Raw genomic sequence first — 22,931 nt, forward strand, 5'->3', positions numbered from 1 at the left:
GGCTCCCGATGGGCCTATATGGCTGGCGCCCCTCCCCCCTCTACTTCTATGCTGGGCACCTGTATGGTGGCACTTCTTTCTGCCTCAGTGAGGCTATTTTTTATTTAGAAATGCATAAAATGGTTAACTAATGGATATCTTGTGCGCTGCGCAGGACGCTGCAGCCTTATCTCGGTAGCGCCGCCTGTATGCGTGCTCCTTCCATGAGCGGCATTGTGTCGCACTCCCCGGCTGGTGCATGTTTCCCTTCTAAGTGGTTCTTGCCCTCTCCGGGATACAGCGCTGGCCAAGTGCATGCGCTCTCTTTTTTTCTGTAGGCAGAGTTCGTCACCCTCCAGCTATGGTGCCTGCCATGTGCAGACAACCCCTTCCTAGGCGGGATACTGCACTCTCTCGGGTTGCAGGCTTGCCTGGTGCATGACCCCCCGCTTAGGTGGAATACTGCACTCTCACCGAATACGGTGTTGGCCATGTGCACGAGAACTCTGCACTCATTGGATTCGCTGCAGGCCATGTGCACAACCCCCTTCCATAGGCGGAATGCTGCACTCATTGGATTCGTTGCCGGTCTTGTGCATGTCCTCCTTCCATAGGTGGAATCTGCACTCTCACCAGATACGGTGTTAGTCTGGTGCACGACCCCCTTCCATAGGGGAACGCTGCACTTTCACTGGATTCACTGCCGGCCATGTGCGTGATTCCTTTCCATAGGCGAAACGCTGCACTCACTGGATTTGATACCGGCCATGTGCATGACCCCCTTCCGTAGGCGGAATGCTGCACTCACTGGATTCGCTGACGGTCTTGTGCATGACCCCCTTCCATAGGCGGAATGCTGCACTCACTGGATTCGCTGCCGGTCTTGTGCATGACCCCCTTCCATAGGCGGAATGCTGCACTCACTGGATTCGCTGCCGGTCTTGTGCATGACCCCCTTCCATAGGCGGAATGCTGCACTCACTGGATTGCTGCCGGTCTTGTGCATGACCCCCTTCCAGGGGGGGAATGCTGCACTCACTGGATTCGCTGCCGGTCTTGTGCATGACCCCCTTCCTTAGGCGGAATACTGCACTTCATTGGTTATGGTGCTGGGCAGCCGGCCATGTGCATAACCCCCTTCCATAGGCGGTATGCTGCATTCTCATTGGATTCGCTGCCGGCCTTGGGCATGCCTTCGTCCCTCAAGCGCCATGCATACGCCCTCACTGACTGGGGTCGTTCTCTCGCTGGTAAGTTGCTGGCCGCGTGCATGACCCCCTTCCATGGTGGGATGCTTGCAACTCACTAAATCCACTGCCGGCCATATACATGTTCCCCCTTCCGTGGGCGGTGTACGGCACTCTTACTGGATTCGCTGCCGGCCATGGGCATGTCTCCTTTCCTCAGGCAACATACACACACTCTCACTGACTGTATTTGTTCTCTCGCCAGTGTGCTGCTGGCCAGGTGCCTGACCCCCATCCATGGCGGGGTGCTCGCATTCTCCCTGGTTGCAATACTGGCCATGGGCATGGCTCCCCCTTCTGGGCAGCATACTGCACTCTCACCAGATACGTTGCTGGCCTCTAAGATGGGTGGAATGCTTGCACTCCCATTGGATACGGTGCTGGCCTTGTGCGTGACCACCCCTCATTCCATGGGTGGACTTTTTGTGCGCTCACAGGACTCACAACTGTCCTTGTATATGCTGTGCTGGACTTGTACTTGTCCCCATTCATTGGCGGAGTAGTTGTACTCTCACAAAATTCGGTGTTTGGTGGATTATTGCACACTCACTTAATGCTAGGATTACCCTGTGCATGTCCACTTTTCACTAGGTGGACGTCCTGCTGGATGCGGTGTGGCCATGTGCATGGCCCTCTTCTGGGCGGAATATGGTATGTCTTACTTCTCTGAAGTAGGTGCTGGTCTTGGGCATCACCCCCTTGTGGGGCGGGCTTTGCACGCTTGCTGCCCGCAATGTTTGCCAAGTACATTGCCCTCTCTTCTGGGCGGACTGCTTGCGTTCCGTCGCATGCCATACTAGTCCTTTGTGTATGTCCCCCCTTCCGGTTGCACTTTGCACTTCCGTGGATTCTGTGGGACTCTGTGGCTGGCCCTCCTTGCTGTTTGACTATTTCGCAGTGGGCGGACGCTCTTGGGCACTCTGTGCGTTGTTGGGCCGTGTATGCCTTCTCCTTCCGTAGGTGGGTTGGCTTTCTCACTGCTTATGGGGCTGCTTGTACGTATGCCTCCATTCTTCCTGCGACTTGACGTTTTTCTCTTGGGATACGGTGATTGCCGCCGGCCTGGCATTCTTCTCTGAAGAGATCTTTCTGTTCACCTGGCCTGGACGGGCTCTATTGCTCTCTACTGCAGCGAGCTGGGTGGTATCCATTCTCTGTTCAGAGGGTATATTTGGTGTTTCCGTTGTGACGGTATCCACCATATTCGTTGGCCCTTCCGCCTGGGGAGTGTTTGTGGTTCCTAGATGTGTACCCATTAGTTAACCTGTGGCATTGCTTCCCAGCGCAAGCGGTCACATGGTCGAGAGTGCTGTCTCCAGCGTCCCTCGCAGTCTACGTTGGCTCTGGCGGGATTACGGTTCCCTCGCCTGTTGCCTTTCCTCCTCTTGGATGCGTTTTGGTTTGAGTCCTTCCTGTTGGCACCCTCCGTGCTTCAGTTTGTTTTGCTACCAGGTTCTAGCCGCTCTTTTCGAGCAGGTCGCCCAACTTCTCTTGGTTGCTCGATTACCCAGGTCTCAGGGACCTCCACTTTCGATTCGTTAGGGTATTCGCCTTCTGCGAATTGGTGAGCCGGACATCTCGGAGTAGCGGAGTTCTGCTTTTGAGCGGTCCTGTGGCTTCCCTGTTGCCCGCTCCTCCTTGCGGTTGGAGGCTGTCATCCGTCTTCTCGGCTATTTTTCTCTCGACGGCTCTGTTTTGGCTTCTCCGGGGTCAGTTTTACTCCGATGTGGCTTCTGCCCCGGCCAGGCTTCAGGGGCTGTTCCTTCACTGCCCTCCCCCCTGGGGAGACCATGGTTGTTCATATGGATGGTCCCGGTGTTCCTTATGACCTCGTACTGTCTCCATGGTTCACACTGGCTGTACTAGCTGTGTGCCTATTACCGGGTTTGCCGCATTCTGTCCTCCCGCTGGGTGCAGATTACTTTTACCATTCTGGGCGATGGTCCTACTTGGACTTTACCTTCTCGGTAACCTGGCGGGCCTACTTTCTTCTGTCAAGATTACCCTTCAGGCCCCCACACCGGGACTGTAGAACACCACCTTCTTGTGGTGGCTACAACGACAAGGACTTTAGCCTGACTTGTCCTGGAGTCTGTTGGATACTGGCCGGGTCCCTTTCGGTTCCTTCCGTTTGTCCATCTGCTCCCCCACTCCGCGTGGATTCGGGACGGCGTTGCTCGGGGGCCGACGGGACCAGTTTTCCCGACCTTTTTGCCCGTGTCACTGATTTGCGCTTACTCGCATTGGGTTTCCTCCCGTCTGCCCAGACGAGTCCAGCGAGCACACTAGTGTTAGCTCCCGGCCGTGCTTCGTCCAGGTTCTGTTGTCTGACTTAGGGTCTTCCCTGGGGTTCTTTAGGAAGCTGGTCATTCACCCAATTCTGCCTTTCTCTTCCCATGATTCGGTCTTCTCCAGTCTGGCCTGGACCTGCGACTGGGACTCTGTTACTTGAAGTGTCTGCGGTTTTTTGTTTGGACGTCTCCGACTCTTGTCGACGCTCGGTCTCTTGTTTCCAGGAGGTCCGCGCCAAGGTTAACGGCTCCTGGGTGCTTTCCTCCGCTTTAACCAAATGGCTATTGCTGTGGTTACTGCTCAAGGGCAGGGTTCTGTTTTTTTGGTGTCACCGTTCATTTCACCAGAGCGGTTGGTGCCTCCGGGGCCGGAGGCCTTGGGCTTCAGCCATGTCATTGTGCAGGGTGGCCACGGTCTTCCTTGCACTCTTTACCAGGTTCTCCTGAGTGCGTACTCTGGCTTCGGCGGCGGCTGCTGCCTTGGGCCGCCTGGTTTTTGCAGGCGGCATTTCCTTGCTGCCTTCGGGTGCTTCACCTTGGTGCTGTGGTCCCTCCCCTCTTGGACTGCTTTTGAACGTCCCAAGGTCTTCTGTGTCCCCCAAGGAAACTGGGCGAGAAAACGAGATTTTTGTATTACTTACCAGTAAAATCTCTTTCTCGCTCTTTCCTTGGGGGACACAGCACCCACCCATTCTTTGGTTTTCTCTGCACGGTTTCAGAGTTGTTTTACCCGTTGGGTAGTTGGCTTGTTGGTTCCACTTTTGGACTTTGCCTTTTTTCACTACTTGGACACGCAACTGGCAGCCTTTCTCTCCAGGCTGAGGGTATAGCTGTGGAGGAGGGGCTTAACAGTTTTTTCTTAGTGTCACGCCTCCTAGGGAGATGAGCTATACCCAAGGTCTGCTGTGTCCCCCAAGGAAAGAGCGAGAAAGAGATTTTACTGGTAAGTAATACAAAAATCTCGTTTTTGTGTGTTTAGAACAGAGCTATATTTTGGTTACTGTGCAGATATAGTAAGCATACACATCTGCTGGTAACGTGCTTATATATGTATTTTTTTTTTTATATAGGGTCATTAAATGTTTACAGGAGGCAAATTGCCCTAACGTTCATTCCCAGTCATTGGCCTGTGTAATTGTCTGAACAACAAACTGTTACACTTTTTTTTTTTTTTTTTTTTGCATCTTGTGACATAAAAATCATCTTTTGGCGGAAGATCCCCCTATAAACGTGTTAACGTAAACAAAAACTCATGATGCGTAACAAATAACTTGGATCAGCTTGCTATATAGTAAATACTTACAAGCAGTAAAGCACCTTTTAGGCTATGGTCTCGTGGTCAGGTTTCCTGATGCAGCAGGCAGCACATTATAGAGCAGGAGATGCTGAGCATATAGTTTTTCTGGGAAAACATTCAGTGTAAATTCCTGCTCATTCTGGGCTTTGATGTCAAGGAGGCAGTCCTATCAGTGATTGCCTTCCATGACTGTATACAGAGATAGCTGTCAGTCACTGATGGGACCGCCTCCTTCACTTCAAAGCCCAAAGCAGGAATTTATAAATACGTTTCACTGAAACTTTGCTCTTAAAATTATATATCAATCTGCTCAACGCCTCCTGCTCTATAACATGCTACCTGTAGGTTACATTGCATATTAATGGTGACTGGTGGGGACTTCAGAACTGCACCCGGATATATTCCCTTTTTTCAGCAGCCTCTGAGATGAGCATCAGAGGTCTATAGCGCAGGGCAAGGGCTTTTGTGTTTACAAGCTTACACTTCTAGGCGGAGGCTACAAACATCTCCTAGCAACCATCAGTGAAAAACACCTTGCACCTTGACTGCATCCAGGTTACATCCTAATGCAATGTGTTTTTAAAGGGAACCTGTCACTGGGATTTTGTGTATAGAGCTGAGGACATGGGTTGCTAGATGGCCGCTATCCGCAATACATAGTCCCCATAGCATATGTTTCAAATTGTTATTTTTTACACAATAAAAGCACACAGCTATGGGGACTGGGTATTGCGGATGTGCTAGCGGCCATCTAGCAACCTATGTCCTCAGCTCTATACCCAAAATCCCGGCAACGGGTTCCCTTTAACAGAAGCCCCATTCACTTCTATGGGGCCAGGGCTGGGTGAAAAACTCAGAATATAGAACATGCTGCGATTATCACCCAATGCATTCATAATAATAATCAAAGATAAAAATAAAAACTCGTGTGCACAGACCCATTGAAATAAGGATTCAGTGCGGGTGCTATGCATTCACTTCATGCATCGCACCAGTGTGGAAAACGCTCTTGTGTGAAAGGGGCCTAAAGCTCCTTGGTACTCATTTTGCAGGTGCGCACGAACGATTCATAGGAAATGCTAATAGATGGCTATAATTGTATTCCAGGATGGTATGAAAACTCTTACTAGTTCTGGAAATCTGCGAAGTCTGGTTTCTGAAGATGCTTTAGCTGCTGATCAAGGTAAATCAGACACTGGTTCTGCTTACTGAGCCATTTGAGTTTTGTGAATCCCAAGAACTGTGGGGTGTTTTCAGTTGTAAACTAATACCAATGTATAATTCTAGGATGTAGTGACCAAAATCAGTTCTCTGCTTGGATATCCTTCTTTGAAATCTACAATGAATATGTGTATGACTTACTGGACCAGTTCTCTACATCAAAGAACCAAAAGAGGGCAACACTGAAGATTTGTGATGATCAGTTAGGCACTTCTTATGTGAAAGGTAGTGTGTGTGTGCGCGTTTTTTGGTAATCAAATGTAAATGCTTTGCCATGCACTTGCTGCATCTGCAGTGGCTCCTTTCTTAGAGCTCACTGAGGTCACATGACCTGTGATGTCAGCTTCTGTCCCTGCCCTGATGTTTCGTGCAAAAGCCTGAGAGCGCAGCTCTGTATCACTGTGCTGGCAACCCCTACCCCCCCTGCACTGCCATCTGCTGCTGTCTGCTCTCTCCCTGGATTCTTCAGGAAAAACTTTAACCCCTTCAGCACAGACTCGGGGCAGAAGGCTTTGAGTAGCTGCAGGCAGTGAGCAGACAAATGTTGGGCACAGGAGCTGACAGACTGGAGAAGTTGTGCAGAGCATTGCACAAGCAAGAACAGGTAGGGAGAAGATCCTGTGTGTGTCAGCGGTGTCATTGTACAGCTGGGACCTGTAGTCTTACACATACAATATGCTGCTCAGTATCCCCGCAGGCAGACATGTCACTCAGGGCAGCACTGTTGTTAATTGTCTTTGCAGAGTAGGAGGAGGGGCACAAAAACTCAGATTGTTATTGCAGGTAAACAAAAGGCCAAAAGAAAACCAGGGAAATGAGGAAATAATGATTATACTTACCGGTAATCTTATTTTTCCAGACCCCACAACAGCACCATAGAGAGAGGGATCCACCCCCAGGGACAGGAAACCTACAGAAATAAAAGGGTGGAGCCATCTCTTCCCATTCAGTGGATTACAGAGCAAGAGAGGGACTCCTACACCATTAATCATTCTGATCTGAACAGTATAAAAATCACAAACTATACAGATCTTGAGAAAGAGGAACATTTTTTATTTATTTTTTGCTACTCTATTAGAAAACAGAACCTATCACCAAGGGAGGGAATTAGGAAGGGTGCTGTCGTGGGGTCTGGAAAATCTGATTACCGGTAAGTGTAATCATAATTTTTTCCCCTCCCCACGACAGCACCATAGAGAGAATTGCAGAGGAAAGAACCCTTCCTAGGGAGGGACCACCGCTTGCAAAATCTTTCTCCCAAAAAAAGATCAGAGGAAGAGTGCAGATCCAAACGGTAGCGACGGAAAAAAGTAGAAGGTGAAGACAATGTGGCCGCCTTACAAATTTGCTCAATAGAAGCACCCGACCTTTCTGCCCAAGTGGAAACTGAGCGAGTAGAGTGAGCCTTCACCGAGATTGGTGGAGACAGGCCCTCCTCCAAGTAGGATTGTATGATGCCCAGTCTAAGCCACCTAGGCAGGGTACTTTCTCGTACTTTTTTCCATTGGAGGACACAGACCATGGGTATAGCTTAGAGGTATTAGTAGGAGGGACACTATGCAAATGAAAGAGCTCCTCCTCCTCGGGCTATACCCCCCGACTCCACCAGGAGGAACTCAGTCTTTGCTTAGTGTCTGGTGAAGGAGGTTGACACTCTCTGATTCTACTCCTTTTTGTTATTTTTATTCTAGATGGGGACACAGGTCGGCATGGCGCCTTCCTGGTCCCCCGTGGAGTGCCCGCCGCCGTCTTTGGGACGTTGCCTGGCTGCCTCCATTTCCCCCCAAGAAGATAAGAGGATCCGGGCTCGACCTGTTAGCTCCGGCATCCCACCAGCTGCTGGGACGCCTGCTGCCTACCCTCCTCCAGAGCACTGTTCTCCTGGATTAGGAGTCAGAAGTCTGAAGAGGCGCATCCCTGCTGGTCTGGACATCGAGGGAGCATGCTGAGCAGATAAGTATTGCCCAGTCCCTCCCCCTCCCTCTGTGTCTGTTTGTCTGTGGCTACCTGGGTGAGCTTGAAGAAGGATCCTGATGGGGCACTTTCTTCATTTTGGCACTGGAGTACTGGCATCTCTTCCCCCTTAAACGGTGGGCTTCAGCGCTTCTCTCGTCAGGCCTTGGCTGCTGCGCTCTCTCAGCGCCCGCCGGCAGGCCGCTCCTCCATGGCCTCGTTAACCCCTGCTGCACCACGTGAGGGGAGTCGTGGTGTTTGTTTAAATCGCGCGCGCGATTATTTTCGTGCATATTTTCGCGCGTGCGCTTATTTTCGCGCATATTTTCCCGCGCGCGCTTGTTTCACACGCTTTTTTCGCGCCATAATGACGCGTTCGGGGGGGGGGCGGAGCCTCGGCATGCCGCTCTGACTCTCCTTACACCGGAGACTCTGTTTGCTCACGGCCGTGCAGCTCCTCATCACTCTACTCAGTTTTATTATTTTCTTTCTAGATGGGGACACAGGTCGGCATGGCGCCTTCCTGGTCCCCCGTGGAGTGCCCGCCGCCGTCCTTGGACGCTGCCTGGCTGCCTCCATTGCCCCCCAAAGAAGACAAGTGGATCCGGGCTCGACCTGCAGCTCCGGTATCCCACCAGCTACTGGGTCTCCTGCTGCCACCCTCCACCAGAACACTGCACTCCTGGACAAGGAGTCAGAAGCCTGAAGAGGTGCATCCCTGCTGGTCCTGGAGTCGAGGGAGAAGATCTGCAGGAGCAGATAAGTATTACCTGCATCCCTGCCTTACCCCCCTCCTCCACGTCCCTTGGAGCCTGCGGTCCCCGCTTGGGCATCTGCCATGTCCCGCGCGGCCGCTAAATTGGTCTTAGTCGCCAAGGCAACCATGTCCTTTAATCCTGTGGCGCTAACGACTCCATCTCTCTGTGGTCCCCACAGTGGGTGCCTGACTACGAAGAGGCAGCGTGAGCGGCAGCATCCCACCTCGGATGTCTCCGTCTCTCCACCCCCCTCACCTCGCCTGTGGCGCTTTCGGACTGCTCTTCCCCCTCCCTAGGGAGAGTAATCCGAAGGGGAATTATCCGGCTCGGACGAGCCAGGTCCTTTTTGGACTATAGGGCATTTTCAAATCCTGTGACGCCAATCACCTCTCTAAGTGGTTTTCCACAGAAGACGCCCGACTACTAACAGGGAGCGTGAGCAGCAGCATCCCTCCTCGGATGGCTCCGTGGTTGGCGACCACCCCGCGGGTCCTTGCCACGGTCCTGGACCGCTCATGGCGCTTCTTCGTACCAGGGGCATTCCTTTGCTGCCCTATCGGGACGATATCCGGATAGAGGCCCCCCTCTCTACCGCAGACCAAGGACAGCGTCCGGATCACTGTTCAGACTCTGGAACGGTTCGGCTGGCTGGTAACTTTCCCAAACTCCTGCCTCTTTCCGTCCCAGAGGCTCTCCTTCCGGAGGATGATTTTGGACACCTCGGCTGCCAAAGTATTCTGCCAGCCTTCAAGTCCTCCCAGATCCAGGGGGCAGTGTCGCATCTGCTGCGCTCCCCGTGCCTCTCCATTCGGGAATACTTGCAGGTTCTGGGTCTTATGGTAGCCTCTTTCGAGGCCTTCCATATGCCCAGTTTCACACTCGCCTGGCGCAACAGGAGATCCTTTACCTTTCAGCGGGTTCGGGCAGCTCTCCCTTGGTGGCTGTTCCCGATGAACCTGAGGTCGGGGAGTTCCTTTCTCACATTCTCCTGGACGATCGTCACCACCGATGCCAGCATCCTGGGTTGGGGGGGCGTTTTCCAGTCTCGCACGGTTCAAGGGATTTGGTCGGCGGCAGAGTCTCGCCTTCCAATCAACTTTCTGGAACTGAGGGCGATTTTTTTCCGCTCTCTCTCTCTCCAATTGGATCTCTCTCCTTGCGGGCCTCCCAGTGCGGGTTCAAACGGGCAATGCCGCAGGCCGTGGCCTATATCGACCATCAGGGCGGGACCCGCAGCCGGATGGTGATGCAGGAGGTGAAGAGAATTCTGACGTGGGCGGAGACGCACGTTCCGGTGTTGTCAGCAGTTTACATTCCAGGAGGGGACAACTGGACAGCGGACTTCTGGACAGCGGACTTTCTAAGCCACAACAAGGTGGATCCAAGCGAAGTGGTCTCTGCATCCAGAAGTGTTCGAAGAAATCTGCCACAGATGGGACCGTCCGGATGTGGACTTAATGGCAGTCCGGGTTCAACAACAAGATCCCAGTGGTCCTGGCTCGCGGCCCGAGATCTGAAGGCGTACGGATGGATGCTGCAGGTGTCTCCGTGGCAGGACTTCAGCCTCCTCTGTTTTCCTCTCCTACCAAAGGGTCTACGCCAGTTCGAGGCGGAAGGGAATCCGACCGTTCTCATCGCCCCAGAGTGGCCTCGCCAGCGCGTGGTTTTTCGGACGTGGCTCGGTTGCTGGCGGACGCCCCATGGCCTCTTGCCGACAGACAGGACCTACTGTCTCAGGGCCCGTTCTTCCACCAGAATTTACGGTCTCTTCGTTTACCGGCGTGACTGTTGAAACCGCCATCCTGATGAAGATGGGGTTCTCGGATTCAGTGGTTAGGACCATGATCAGTCCGGGGAAGTCTTATTCCTCCCGGATTTACTATCGTACCTGGATGGCCTTCCTGTCTTTTTGTGAGGGTTCGGGGTTCCCTCCCCTTCGTTTTTCCATCTTGATGGTACTGTCTTTTCTTCAGTCTGGGCTTGTGCAGGGACTGTCGCTTAGTTCCCTGTAAGGTCAGGTTTCGGCGCGGGCCGTCAGGGATCCCTTGCTCTTAAGGGTCCGGTGGTGACCTTTCTTCAGGGGGTGGCGCATTCGGTTCCCCGTATGTTCCCCCTTTGTCTCCTTGGGATCTCAATTTGGTTCTGCGCGCTCTGCAGTCGGCCCCCTTCGAGCCTTTGAGGAGGGTCTCTCTGACTGTTCTCATCTGGAAAGAGGTCTTCCTTGTGACCATAGCTTCTGATACAGCTACATGGCGTAGTGATTAAAGTTCTGGGCTATTATGCAGTGGCTGTGAGTTCACATCCCATCACAAGCTTTTAAGTCAGACTGGTGTCGAAGCTGGCCGCTCTTTCCTGTCAGGAGCCTTTCTGGTTTTCCACCAGGTTTAAGTTGTGCTCCGTCCAGTCCCCTTCTTTTTGCCCAGGGTGGTCTCTCCCTTCCACCTTGATGAGGATCTTGTCCTGCCTTCCTTTTGTCCTTCTCCGGCTAACCCCAAGGAACGCACTCTGCATTCCCTGGATGTTGTACGGGTCCTGAAGGTGTATCTCGCGGCTACTGCTTCCGTCCGCCGTTCATGGCGCTCTGGATCTGCTTGGCTATTTCCGCGGCTTGTCGCGCTTGTGGTGGAGTTCCCCCGGCTAGGATTGCCGCTCACTCCACTAGGGCGGTGGGGGCTTCCTGGGCAAGACGCAATCGTGCCTCTGCGTCTCAGCTGTGTACGGCGGCCACCTGGTCGTCCTTGCATACCTTTGCAAATTTTTGTCAGTTGCATTCACTGGCTTCGGCTGATGCGGCTTTGGCCGCAGGGTTTTGCAGGCTGTGGTTCCTGTTTGACCGTTGGGCGTTCCTCCTGGCGGTGCTGATATTTTTTCCCACCCCATGGACTGCTTTTGGACGTCCCATGGTCTGTGTCCCCCAATGGAAAAAAGTACGAGAAAAGGAGATTTTTGTGAAACTCACCTGTAAAATCTTTTTCTCGTCTTTTCCATTGGGGGACACAGCTCCCACCCATTATTCCTGTTGCAGGAGGGGTCTTTAGTTCAGTTTTCTGTTTCTGGTTGGACCTTATGGCTTGGTCCGATGGTTTCCATGATTTTTTTTCTTGCTCCTTCTCCTACTGCTTGTGCAACGCCTGAGTTCCTCCTGGTGGAGTCGGGGGGTATAGCCCGAGGAGGAGGAGCTCTTTCATTTGCATAGTGTCCCTCCTACTAATACCTCTAAGCTATACCCATGGTCTGTGTTCCCCAATGGAAAAGACGAGAAAAAGATTTTACAGGTGAGTTTCACAAAAATCTCCTTTTTGAACTGGGGACCATAGACCCTGAAAATTGTGTTCTCGAACGTGGGCATCCCACCCCCAAGGGCTCGCATCTGTGGTCAGGACAATAGGATCTGGGTAGGACTATGGAACTCCCTGAACTAGAATGTCCCTGTCCAGCCACCAAGATAGACTCCTTCTGGTCGTGTCTGAAATTTTTATCCTGACATCCAATATCCCCTTGTGCTTTTTGAATGCTGTCAAGATCTCTGATTGTAAATGACTGGAATGAAGTTGGGGCCCACTTCACTGTCGGGATGCAGGAAATCAGAGATCCTAGGACAGACATGGCCTTTCGAAGAGTCAGGGAGGTGGAAGAGAGGGATTTGACTTGATTCCAGATTTTTTTCTTTTTTTATTTTTTTTTCTTCTGTGAGTCTGAGTTCAAAACTAGGCCAAGGAACCTCTATCTTTACAGGTTTCAATCTGGATTTTTTGTAGTTTACTATCTAACCTAGTTCCTGAAAGGTCTGAACGTTCTTTTCGCAATCCAGCTGGGAACTCGCTAGAATTAGAAAGTCGTCCAGATATGGAACTATAAAAATATTTTTCATTCTTATAAACTACACCATCTCTGCCACTACTTTCGTAAATATCCTTGGGGCCATGGACAGGCCACAGGGTAATGCCTGGAATTGATATTGCCGAATCTGACCCTCTATCGGAATCGCCATTCTCAGGAATTTTTTAAACCTCTGGTGCATGGGGATATGGAAATAAGCGTCCTTTAAATCCATCACTGCCATGAAACAATGAGGAAAAGAAGCTGGATCATATTTCTCATTGTTTCCATCTTGAACTTTTTAAAAACCAGAAATTTGTTCAAATCCCTGAGATTGATGATAGTCCTGTGTGTACCTTCTGGTTTTGGAACCAGAAACAGGTGGGAGAAAAAACCCTTCTGGAGGAACGGGAATCAAAACATTCTTCTTGATAAGGTCCAAAACTTCTTCTTTTATTATGGGAAAACAGCCTCTTACACAAATGCTTTTTGTAATGACTAATCTTAGCGGAGGCAAAGTATGGAATTCTGGTTTTAGACCTGAATGAATAATATCCAAGACCCAAGGCCCTGCAATCCTTTCCCAGGCCGCCTAGAAGAATTTTAGCCTTCCTCCCACCTCTAACCTGGCGTCATTGTTGGGGTTATTTTTTATTAGTAGAGGAAGACTTTCCGAATAGGAATCCTTTCCCCCAAAAAATTATTGGATCTAAATCTCTGATCTTTATCCCTGCCTGGTATTCTGCCCATATTACCTCTATAGGGACGAAAGGACTGCCTATTCCTGGAACCAAAGACCGCAGCAGGATTAGGGACTAGAAACCTTTTCTTCTTATCGGCTGCTTTTTCTAAAAAGGTCATCTAACTCTGGTCCAAACAAAAATTCTCCCTGGCAGGGGATATTACATAACCTTTGTTTGGAGGCTATATTACCCCCACTCCAACTTTTTAACCAAAGAGCCCTACAATCAGAATTGGTGAGGGAGGCCGACTGCACGCTAAGCTTAATCAAATCAACTGACGCATCTGTTAAGAAGTCAGCTGCTTTTTGTAAAGTTGGCAAGGAGGATAAAATCTGATCCCTAGGGGCTCTTTCTTTTGATTGCACTTCTAGCTGCTGTAACCAGAGAGCTAAAGTCCTAGCCGTGACTGTAGCCGCTACGGCAGGGCAAAAGGATAAGGTAGAGGCCTCCCAGGCACCCCTAAGGAAGGTTTCAGCCTCCTTGTCTAAGGGCTCTTTAAGCATACCAGTATCTTCAGAGGGAAGCAAGGATTTTTTTAGACTACTTAGAGATGGCAACATCAATCTTGGGGGCTTTCCCCAAGAGGAAGAAGCTACCTCTTCAAATGGATATTTACATTTAAAGGCCCTAGAGGCAAATACTTTCCTGCCTGGCTTCCTCCATTCCCTCCGAATTAAGGACCTAATACTGCCATGTACGGGAAAACACTGACCCTTCCTTTCCTGTAACCCCCTCAAACAGTCTGCTACAGTTTTATCCGCCTTAACATCCTCAATGTTCATGGTAGATCTTATGACTTTCAATAGTTTATCCGTATCTTCTGAAGTAAAAAAGGTATTGGACGTACTCGTCTTCAGATGAGGAACCAGATGAGGACGGCCCTGGTGATGTCACTGTCTGGCGAGAAGTCCCGGGATAGACCAAATTTTGCACGTTTATCCTTAACAGATGTTCTTGCCTGACTTTAGGGAATTTTTAACTTCCGTCTTAATGAGTGATCTAATGTTTTCTAACAAGGATGGTGATTCGTCCGAAATGGTCTTATCGATGCATATCTGGCACAATTTTTTCCCATAAGAGGAGAGTTCTGCACAGCGCACACTCTGTGGGACAGATTTATCATTACTGACAGCTCACTCCACTTTCACATATGGCTAAAGTCAGTTTTAGCCAAGTCGGATTTATAATCGGCCCTTTAAGACGGTAGCAGTTTATCCGTCAGTAAGCAGCTTTACAAAAGTCGCACATCTTTACGAAAAAGTCTCATGTTCTATTAAAAAGTCTCATAAAATAAGCATGGTCCTCACTGGAGTGAAATTGCGCCTTTTTTGATACTTTTTAAATGGTCCAAATAGTAAATCTGTCTAGAGATTCATTTACATAAGAAAACACGCCCACTTTCAGAAAACTGGCGAGCATAGTGCAGAGCAAATTTTGTGCGCAGTTTTAGCGTTTGTGCATTTTTTTGCGACTTTTTCACTCCATTTTTTCTGACTTGAGCTAATGATCAATCTGGCCCTTTTTTTTTTTTTTGCTAGCATTTTCATCGGTTTTGTCACCACCAGACATCTGAGAAGCTCTGACAGACGTCTTTCAGAACCTCCTCCTTGAGGTTCCTTTTTGTTTTGCTTTCATTTTCTCATCTAGTTAGCCTCTCTCAGCTGTCATGTAGTTGCACAATTGTACGCTAAACTGGAAAAATGTGTCTGCGGTTCCAGAAATTCAATTTCTGGGGTTTCTTCTCTCTCTCTCCGCTTCTGGTTTTCGCATGGACCCCAAGAAGTTCCGCGCTGTGCTTGAGTGGGAGCTTCCTGAGAATCGGAAGGCGCTGATGCGGTTTTTGGGTTTTGCCAATTATCACAGGAAGTTTATTTTGAATTATTCCTGTTGTTAAACCACTCACTGATATGACTAGAAAGGGGGTAGATTTTTCCTCCTGGTCGGTAGAGGCGCGTAAGGACTTTTCTAATATCAAGGAGAGTTTTGCTTCCGCTCCCATCTTGGTACAACCTGATATTTCTCTACCCTTCATAGTTGAGGTTGATGCTTCTGAGGTGGGTGTGGGTGCGGTCTTGTCTCAGGGTCCCTCTCCTGCCAAATGGCAACCGTGTGCCTTTTTCTCGAAGAAACTCTCCTCCGCAGAGAGAAATTACGATGTGGGAAATAGGGAGTTGTTGGCCATCAAGTTGGCTTTTGAGGAATGGCGCCATTGGCTAGAGGGAGCCAGACACCCTATTACCGTGTTTACTGACCATAAGAATCTGGCCTACTTGGAGTCAGCCAAGCGTCTGAACCAGAGACAGGCCAGATGGTCTTTGTTCTTTTCAAGGTTTAATTTGTTGTCACGTTCCGCCCTGGGGTTAAGAATGTGAAGGTGGATGCCCTGTCACGTTGTTTCCCGGGAGGTGGGAATTTTGAAGACCCGGGTCCCATTTTGGCTGAAGGTGTGGTGGTCTCTGCTCTTCATCCTGAATTGGAGGCAGAGGTTCAGGTAGCCCAGTCAGAGGCTCCTGATCTTTATCCGCCTTCTGGAAGGCTTTCTGTTCTCGCTTGGGGGTTCGGTTGTCATTCTCTTCTGCTTTCCACCCGCAGTCGAATGGCCAGACAGAGCGCATCAATCAGAATCTGGAGACATATCTGCGCTGTTTTGTGGCGGAGGATTGGTGTTCTTTTTTGTCCCTTGCTGAGTTTGCGTTAAATAACAGTCGTCAGGAGTCCTCTGATAAGTCACCATTTTTTTGGTGCATATGGGTTTCATCCACAGTTTGGGACATTCTCTGGAGAGGGGTCTTCTGGTTTACCTGATGAGGACAGATTCTCCTAGTCTTTGTCATCTATTTGGCAAAAGATTCAGGATATTCTAAAGAGCATGAGTGAGAGATATAAGCGTGTGGCGGATAAGAGACGTGTGCCTGGTCCGGACCTGAATGTTGGTGATCTGGTGTGGTTGTCTACTAAGAATATCAAATTGAAGGTTCCCTCCTGGAAGTTGGGTCCTAAGTTTATTGGGCCTTACAAAATCTTGTCCGTCATCAATCCTGTTGCCTACCGTCTTGATCTTCCTCAGACTTGGAAAATCCATAATGTTTTTCATAAGTCCTTATTAAAACCTTATGTCCAAGCCATTGTACCTTCGTCTTTGCCTCCTCCTCCGATTGTGGTTGATGGTAATCTTGAATTTCAGGTCTCTAGGATTGTGGATTCTCGTGTTGTCTGCGGTTCTCTCCAGTACCTCGTTCATTGGGAGGGTTATGGTCCTGAGGAGAGGATGTGGGTCCCAGTGACGGACATTAAGGCCACTCGTCTCATCAGGGCTTTCCATAGGTCTCATCCTGAGAAGGTGGGCTCTGAGTTTCCGGAGTCCACTTGTAGAAGGAGGGGTACTGTCACCACCAGACATCTGAGAAGCTCTGACAGACGTCTTTCAGAACCTCCTTGAGGTTCCTTTTTGTTTTTGCTTTCATTTTCTCATCTCGTTAGCCTCTCTCAGCTGTCATGTAGTTGCACTGATTGCATCCCTTTAAATTCCTTCCCATACTGCATCACTTTGCGGTTTATTTCCTGGAGTGTGTGTGCATGCTGATCCTACTTCTGAGTCTTCTACAGATAAGTTTTTTGTTCGTTCATTTGTGTTCTCCTGTTTGCTGGATCCCAGGTGACCCTGACTCCCTCCGTATCTAGTGTAGGGAGCCGGTGGTCGTGTCCCCTCACTATTATAGGGTGTTCAGGTGTTATGCAGTCGAGGTATGAGGATATGCGATCATCTACCATTGGGATTTTCACATAGGCTGAGCAGTTGGGGAGAGAGCCAGGTCTGATGCAGGGCTCTCCCTTTTGTTCCTTAGTTTTGGATCCAGTCAGTCGGATCTTCATTTTCTGTCTTCTAGTTTCCTGGACACCTACCGTGACAGGTTTAGGCTGGAAAAAAGAGAGTACAACAAAGTGCAATATTATAGAAAAGGCCAAATAACTGAGCCACTTACCCCCATGAAGATCGATGAACTACCAGGATGGGATTCACTAAACCCTCAGCAGATTCCTGTCTTCTCTCTTCCATTTGTATTCTATACACTTATGGAAAAAAAAGATAGTTAATCTATTTGGCCCATAGCCTTGTTACATAAGTAACAACTGCCAGGAGGCTCCTACATGTAGACAAGCACAGACCATCCTGTATAGGCTCACAGACTGGTCTGGCTTGCACCTCTTAAATACAAAAAGACTGCGTCAATGACCTATCTGCTGCTTTAGAAACCGGAAGACAGTGTGATGTGCGGTCCTCGCTGGAGCTCCAGAGGAAAAACCGGAAGTGCGTCATGCCCTCCGCGTACCGGAAGTGATCACCCCACGTGTCCGGAAGCCCTTCACACTCCAACCCAAATTCAAGTGGTAGAGCCTCGCATCCAAGGATGACCACTTTACTGCCGCCTAGATGGCGCTTCCCATGGGGCAGAGCTCTCCCTGAGAGTTAACCCACATGCCTGGAGCACCTCTGTATCCTAGGGTCCTGTCGGCCTGCCCAGCAACGCAACCGTCAGCCCGCTAGGAAACGCCTAGGAAGCAAAGACCGACGATAAGACCTAAAAAGGAAAAATTGTAGATCTCCCACTCCAGGGACAGGAAACCACTGAATGGGAGGGGAGGCTACCACCCTTTTATTTCTGTAGGTTTCCTTTTTCTTTTTCTTTTTTTTTTTTCCCCCGTAACTCAACCCTTTTAGCTAGAACAAAAGCAGTAGTTGTCATATGACAAGATGGCAGCTAACAGATTTTAGGGTGCTGCCACATCACTGTTTAACTTGTAAATTCAGGTCTGTCTTTACAGTCTTAAAATACCATTACAAAAATGGTCTATGTTGGAACATTTTATAATTTCCTATTGGTCAGCATGTAATAACTGGCCGCATCCCTTTTTTAATTTTATATATTTTTTTTTGGCCTCATTCACACAGCCGTTGCCATCATGGATGTGGATCCATTCACTTAAATGGGTCTGCAATCTGGAGTTGCGGTGCGGAACGGAGGCACGGGACCCCGCCGAAGCACTACGGAGTGCTTCCGTGGTGTTTCTGTCCGTGCCATAGTGCGGATGGATCACTGACCCATACAAGTTGAATAGGTCTTAATCTGTCCCGGCCGCCACACGGATGTTGCCTGTGCATTGGGGGCTGAAAAATTGCATTCCCAATGCACGGAACAGCCGCACAACGGCTGTGTGCATGAGGCATTTTTGTGGCGGGTTTTATTTTATTTTTGGCAAAAAGCAGATGAGTGTTTGAAAGGAATACAAATTCTAAAGGAAGGACTTGTCTGTCTTGCTGGATCCACTTTTTGCTGTGGCAACTAAAAATTGCATAAAAAATATTCTGTGTACTGTAGACACTTGAAGACACTACTTGTACTGGTTGTACTATCTATTTATTGAGCTGCAAATTACAATAAAAATGATCTGATTTAAAAAAAAGTGCATTGAAAATGCCACAAGGCTGTCTGTGGCACAACTCTTACATGTGTGTGTGTGTGTATAATAAAATATATATATAATTTTGCACACCTTTTTAGTTTTAATTTGACTATTTCAATTTATATATCTAAAATATATATTTTAAAATTTGTTAGATTTGAAGTGGTTTAATATCACTAGCACAGAGGAAGCATGTAAAATACTGCAAATTGGCAACAAGAATCGAAGCTTAGCATCAACCAAAATGAATCAGCAGTCAAGTAGAAGGTAAGATATTAGTAAGACTTATTTGGATTGTTTGACTGTACGCTTAAAAGGGCTAGCCAAGATGGGAATAACAAACAGTAAGCGACAGACAGAGAACGGGAATGGCCAAGCAACCGGTGCTTCTGTGTTCAGAACTCCCATTAAAGGGGTTCTCCAGGAATTAAAAAAAAAAAAAATTACTGAAAATACTTAAATATTACTTTTATTATAAATATATTTCCAAATGCCTTTTATTTAATTATGATGGCTTGTTTTTCTCTGGGGAGCAATCAGGGGAAATGTCCTAAACACACAGCAGGACATATTACTGCAATCTGCTCTACTTATCACAGTTTAGTATGATCATTCCTACAGAGATATAGTTGGCATTCATGAGGGGACATGGAATACAGAAAAGAAATGGGGTTGTGGCTGATGAGCATCAGCACTTGTAAGCAGTCTCCATTACCACAGTCTCAGTCCTCTCTGTACTAAATGTCTCCTCATGAACTCCATTTCCACAGAGATTCAGCTGAAGTTCTTATCTGTATTCAGGATTATAATCCAGACAGCTCTTAGCTCAATGTTGTGAAGTAACTTGTGCTATTTAGTGCTACTATAGTCTAGTTATTTCCATATTAGTCCCACTAGGATCTGTTATAACTGGTATAATCTGAATGGCTAATATATAGCATCAGAGACTGTAGTATTTCTATATAAGCAGAAGAACTGTTGATATTGCCCCCAGCTGTTTTCCAGTATCTATTTTCCAGCTGACTTCTCCCTTTTGCTTTCTGGCAATATTCAATATTTGTGATATATGAATTGAGATATAATCTTGTATACTATTTGATGAACCTTTTTGTAAGTTCAATGATTTTTCTTTAATGTATGTATGATCATAGGTGTCTATGGGCTCCAGTGCACTAGAATTTTTGAGGTTATAAGTTGTTTATAGTATAGATTTGATCTGTATGTGTCCTAGGAAATGAGCCACTCGCCTATGTTTCCTTTTCACAAAATGGCTGACACAGCACCTCAAGTGCCGTTTCTCAGGCAAAAACTATCGGAAGTAAATGAACCTCTGTGTTCTCTGCAAGATTTCTGAGACTGTTTTAGGAACAAGAATTATTTCCGCAAACACAATTATCAATCTTTTTATCTATTTCTGAAACAAGCGGCAATTATAATTTTTTTTCGGATTTACCATGTTCCTTTTAATTAGCATATTGCAGAATTGTGAGTATTTGCTAAAGATGCGTATAAAATGCTATGACATTAATACACTATCTTTTTTATTTTTTAGTCACAGTATTTTTACCATTCGACTTATCAAGTTAAGCCATGGTGATGACCCTAGCATTCTTGGCGTTTCAGAGTAAGTGAAAATGCAGCATTTAATTTTAGGTGAAGTATAAGGTAAGGGCTTTTTCACATGACTCCTAATGGAACAGATACAAATTGCTCACAATATCCTATTCAAACAAATTAAACTTAACATTTTTTTTGCTCTGATGGAACAGAATTATGGTAAACGAAACTCTGATGTGAACAGCCACAGCGCTGGCTTATATTTTAGTCCGAGCATAATATCTTTCAGGCAAACTCAATTCACACTACTTAACAGCCATGTCTTCTCTGTGCAGAATGTCTTTGTGTGACTTGGCTGGATCTGAACGTTGTAATAAAACGCAAACTGTTGGTGATAGGTTGAAAGAAGCTGGAAATATAAATAACTCTCTTCTCATCCTTGGCAAATGCATTGCAGGTCTGAAACAGAGCCAGAACCCAAAGTAAGTTTGTAGTACGGTATAGCCAGGTATGTCCACAAAGTGCATATGCTTGGCAGCTAATTGATGTGCTTTCTGAATTATGCAACAGTTTGTTCTTGTGTTAAATCAATAATGTGTATATATTTTTTTTCTGTACAATGCCTAATGGTGTAGTAGGGTCTATTGAATACAAATGTTTGTGTACTAAACAGGCACATAGATGCTCTGATAGCCACAGATTTTTTCCATAATTGTCAGTTGCAGATGACCCAATAATTGACAATTGTAGTTAAATCTATTGCTGACATTAAGTGCGCACCTGTGTTCTGGTTCTGACAAAGCTGCCAGATTGATTTGATGTACTGCTCCAAATTAATTAAGATACGTGCACGGAGAGATCAGACAGACAACTCACTACATGGAGTTAATCAGTATCTCTGGTTTATTTCTGAAAACAACATGGGTTTCATGAGAGGAGGGAGTGGGAGGGGGGGTGAAAGATAAAGTATATATTTTCTATTGGCTATGAACTCTCTACTTTTCTGTAACCTTGACGGCCAGAGGAAATTCCTTCTCCCTCCCCCCTGGGTGAAACCGTTACTTCTATCTTTGTAGCTGCTTGCTTGAGCTGAACAGAAACCACAAAGAAACACATGATAAAAACACAAAGTAAGATTCTAGTTTATAGGTGTTGGCTGAATGCCTGGCCACCATCTTAGCTCAACAAGCAAGTATCCATTTTGTATCAATAGTCCATAACAGTCCCCCCTTGGAGACTTGATTGTAGACTTTCCCTTCTCCTAGCGAATCCCCTGGGCATACCATTCGTATCCTCTTCACCCGCAGTGGCGACAACCTACCCCTTATAGGTAGGCTCCCGGTTGCTCGGACTTGTGGTAATACCCTGGCATTCATCTCACCCTATCTCAGCCAGGCATCATTGTGAGGAGGGGGAGCTGTGTTGAACGATGTTTCCTTCTGTCCTTCCTCATCGTAGAGGAGCATAATAGTTCGTTCATCAGTTTTCTTCATTCTTTGAAAAGCGGGTCACACAAATAAGAACGAGCTTAATCACTACATATATCACCAGTATTATTAGGGCTACCTGCAATATTACCTGGACAATTCCCATGAGCCAACCCCCAATACCTTTGAACCAGTTATTGGGGTTAAGGGAAGAGAAGGTATCAGACCACCATGTATCTTTACCAGCTTTATGCGCGTCCAGCCATTTATCTCTTAAATCCGCCATTTTCTCTATACCCACCTTAACTTGCAAATTACCCTGCGGGTCTATGTAATGGCAACAAGAGGGTCCCACAACCTGGCACATACCTCCATCTTTAGCTGTAACATAATCTAGAACTAATGTGTGTTGGTTGGTGACAATGATTAACTGGTTTTGCACAATGTTTGAGGTATTCATAAGTCTCATCTCTTCCCATATTTGGTCATCCAGGTCTGTTGCTACTACCAGATGATCCCACATCTGCGCTATCATGGGATATATGAAGATGGAACTAACAATTTTGTTGGTAATGCTCATCTCTACTACATGTGGCTTGCCATTTGGTCTGGGTGTGTTATCTTTGGCCCTATGATACAAGGTGTGTTTAGGTACTGCATTTATGCCAATTTCAGAGTGTGGTACTATAAAGGTGGCAGGAGTAAGCCTGGCGATGGTGCACAGTCCTGTGACATTCTGGGATAACCATTTGTACACTTTGTGTCCACAAACTAAGTATATATCTTCTGGAACTTCTGTGCTATTGAATAATCGGGTAATTAGTTTGGCTAATTGTGTCCCTTTCGCCAACTCATATCCTTTTGACTGACTTTCGGTGTCGTTAGCTAATATACCTGTCAGGAGATCCTGTACAGTACGGTTGTTACAGGGCAGATCCTTTCCGTTCTCAGCATCTACACCAATACACTGCACGTGGCTGTCTGTTTTTGAATCATTGCAACCTGAGTGTATGTGTGGACTAAATGTCATACCTTTGGTTTGTACTTGGAGACAATAACAGTGTGTCCAGCTAGGAAAACATGTGACATTAGCCCAGTGTCCCTCTTGCCAAGGAGTAGAGCTATAATCTACCGAGGGGCCTGATCTGTTTATCATGAGCCATGGGGCATCTGCCC

At 47.7% G+C, this 22,931-nt stretch overlaps 1 protein-coding gene across 1 annotated transcript in view; it reads left to right on the forward strand.

Annotated features, from left to right (window-relative positions):
* The window catches only part of LOC122938219 (kinesin-like protein KIF20A), a 117,222-nt gene that overhangs the window by 45,102 nt on the left and 49,189 nt on the right, over positions 1 to 22,931 (forward strand). Inside the window, exons 7-11 of the mRNA XM_044293591.1 lie at positions 5,922 to 5,997; positions 6,102 to 6,260; positions 18,927 to 19,038; positions 20,324 to 20,395; positions 20,664 to 20,810. Of these exons, the coding sequence (XP_044149526.1) occupies positions 5,922 to 5,997; positions 6,102 to 6,260; positions 18,927 to 19,038; positions 20,324 to 20,395; positions 20,664 to 20,810 (566 nt within the window). The remainder of the gene's footprint in view (positions 1 to 5,921; positions 5,998 to 6,101; positions 6,261 to 18,926; positions 19,039 to 20,323; positions 20,396 to 20,663; positions 20,811 to 22,931) is intronic.

The sequence above is a fragment of the Bufo gargarizans genome, chromosome 5, assembly GCF_014858855.1.
Source record: "Bufo gargarizans isolate SCDJY-AF-19 chromosome 5, ASM1485885v1, whole genome shotgun sequence".
In the NCBI taxonomy this organism is placed as follows: domain Eukaryota; kingdom Metazoa; phylum Chordata; class Amphibia; order Anura; family Bufonidae; genus Bufo; species Bufo gargarizans.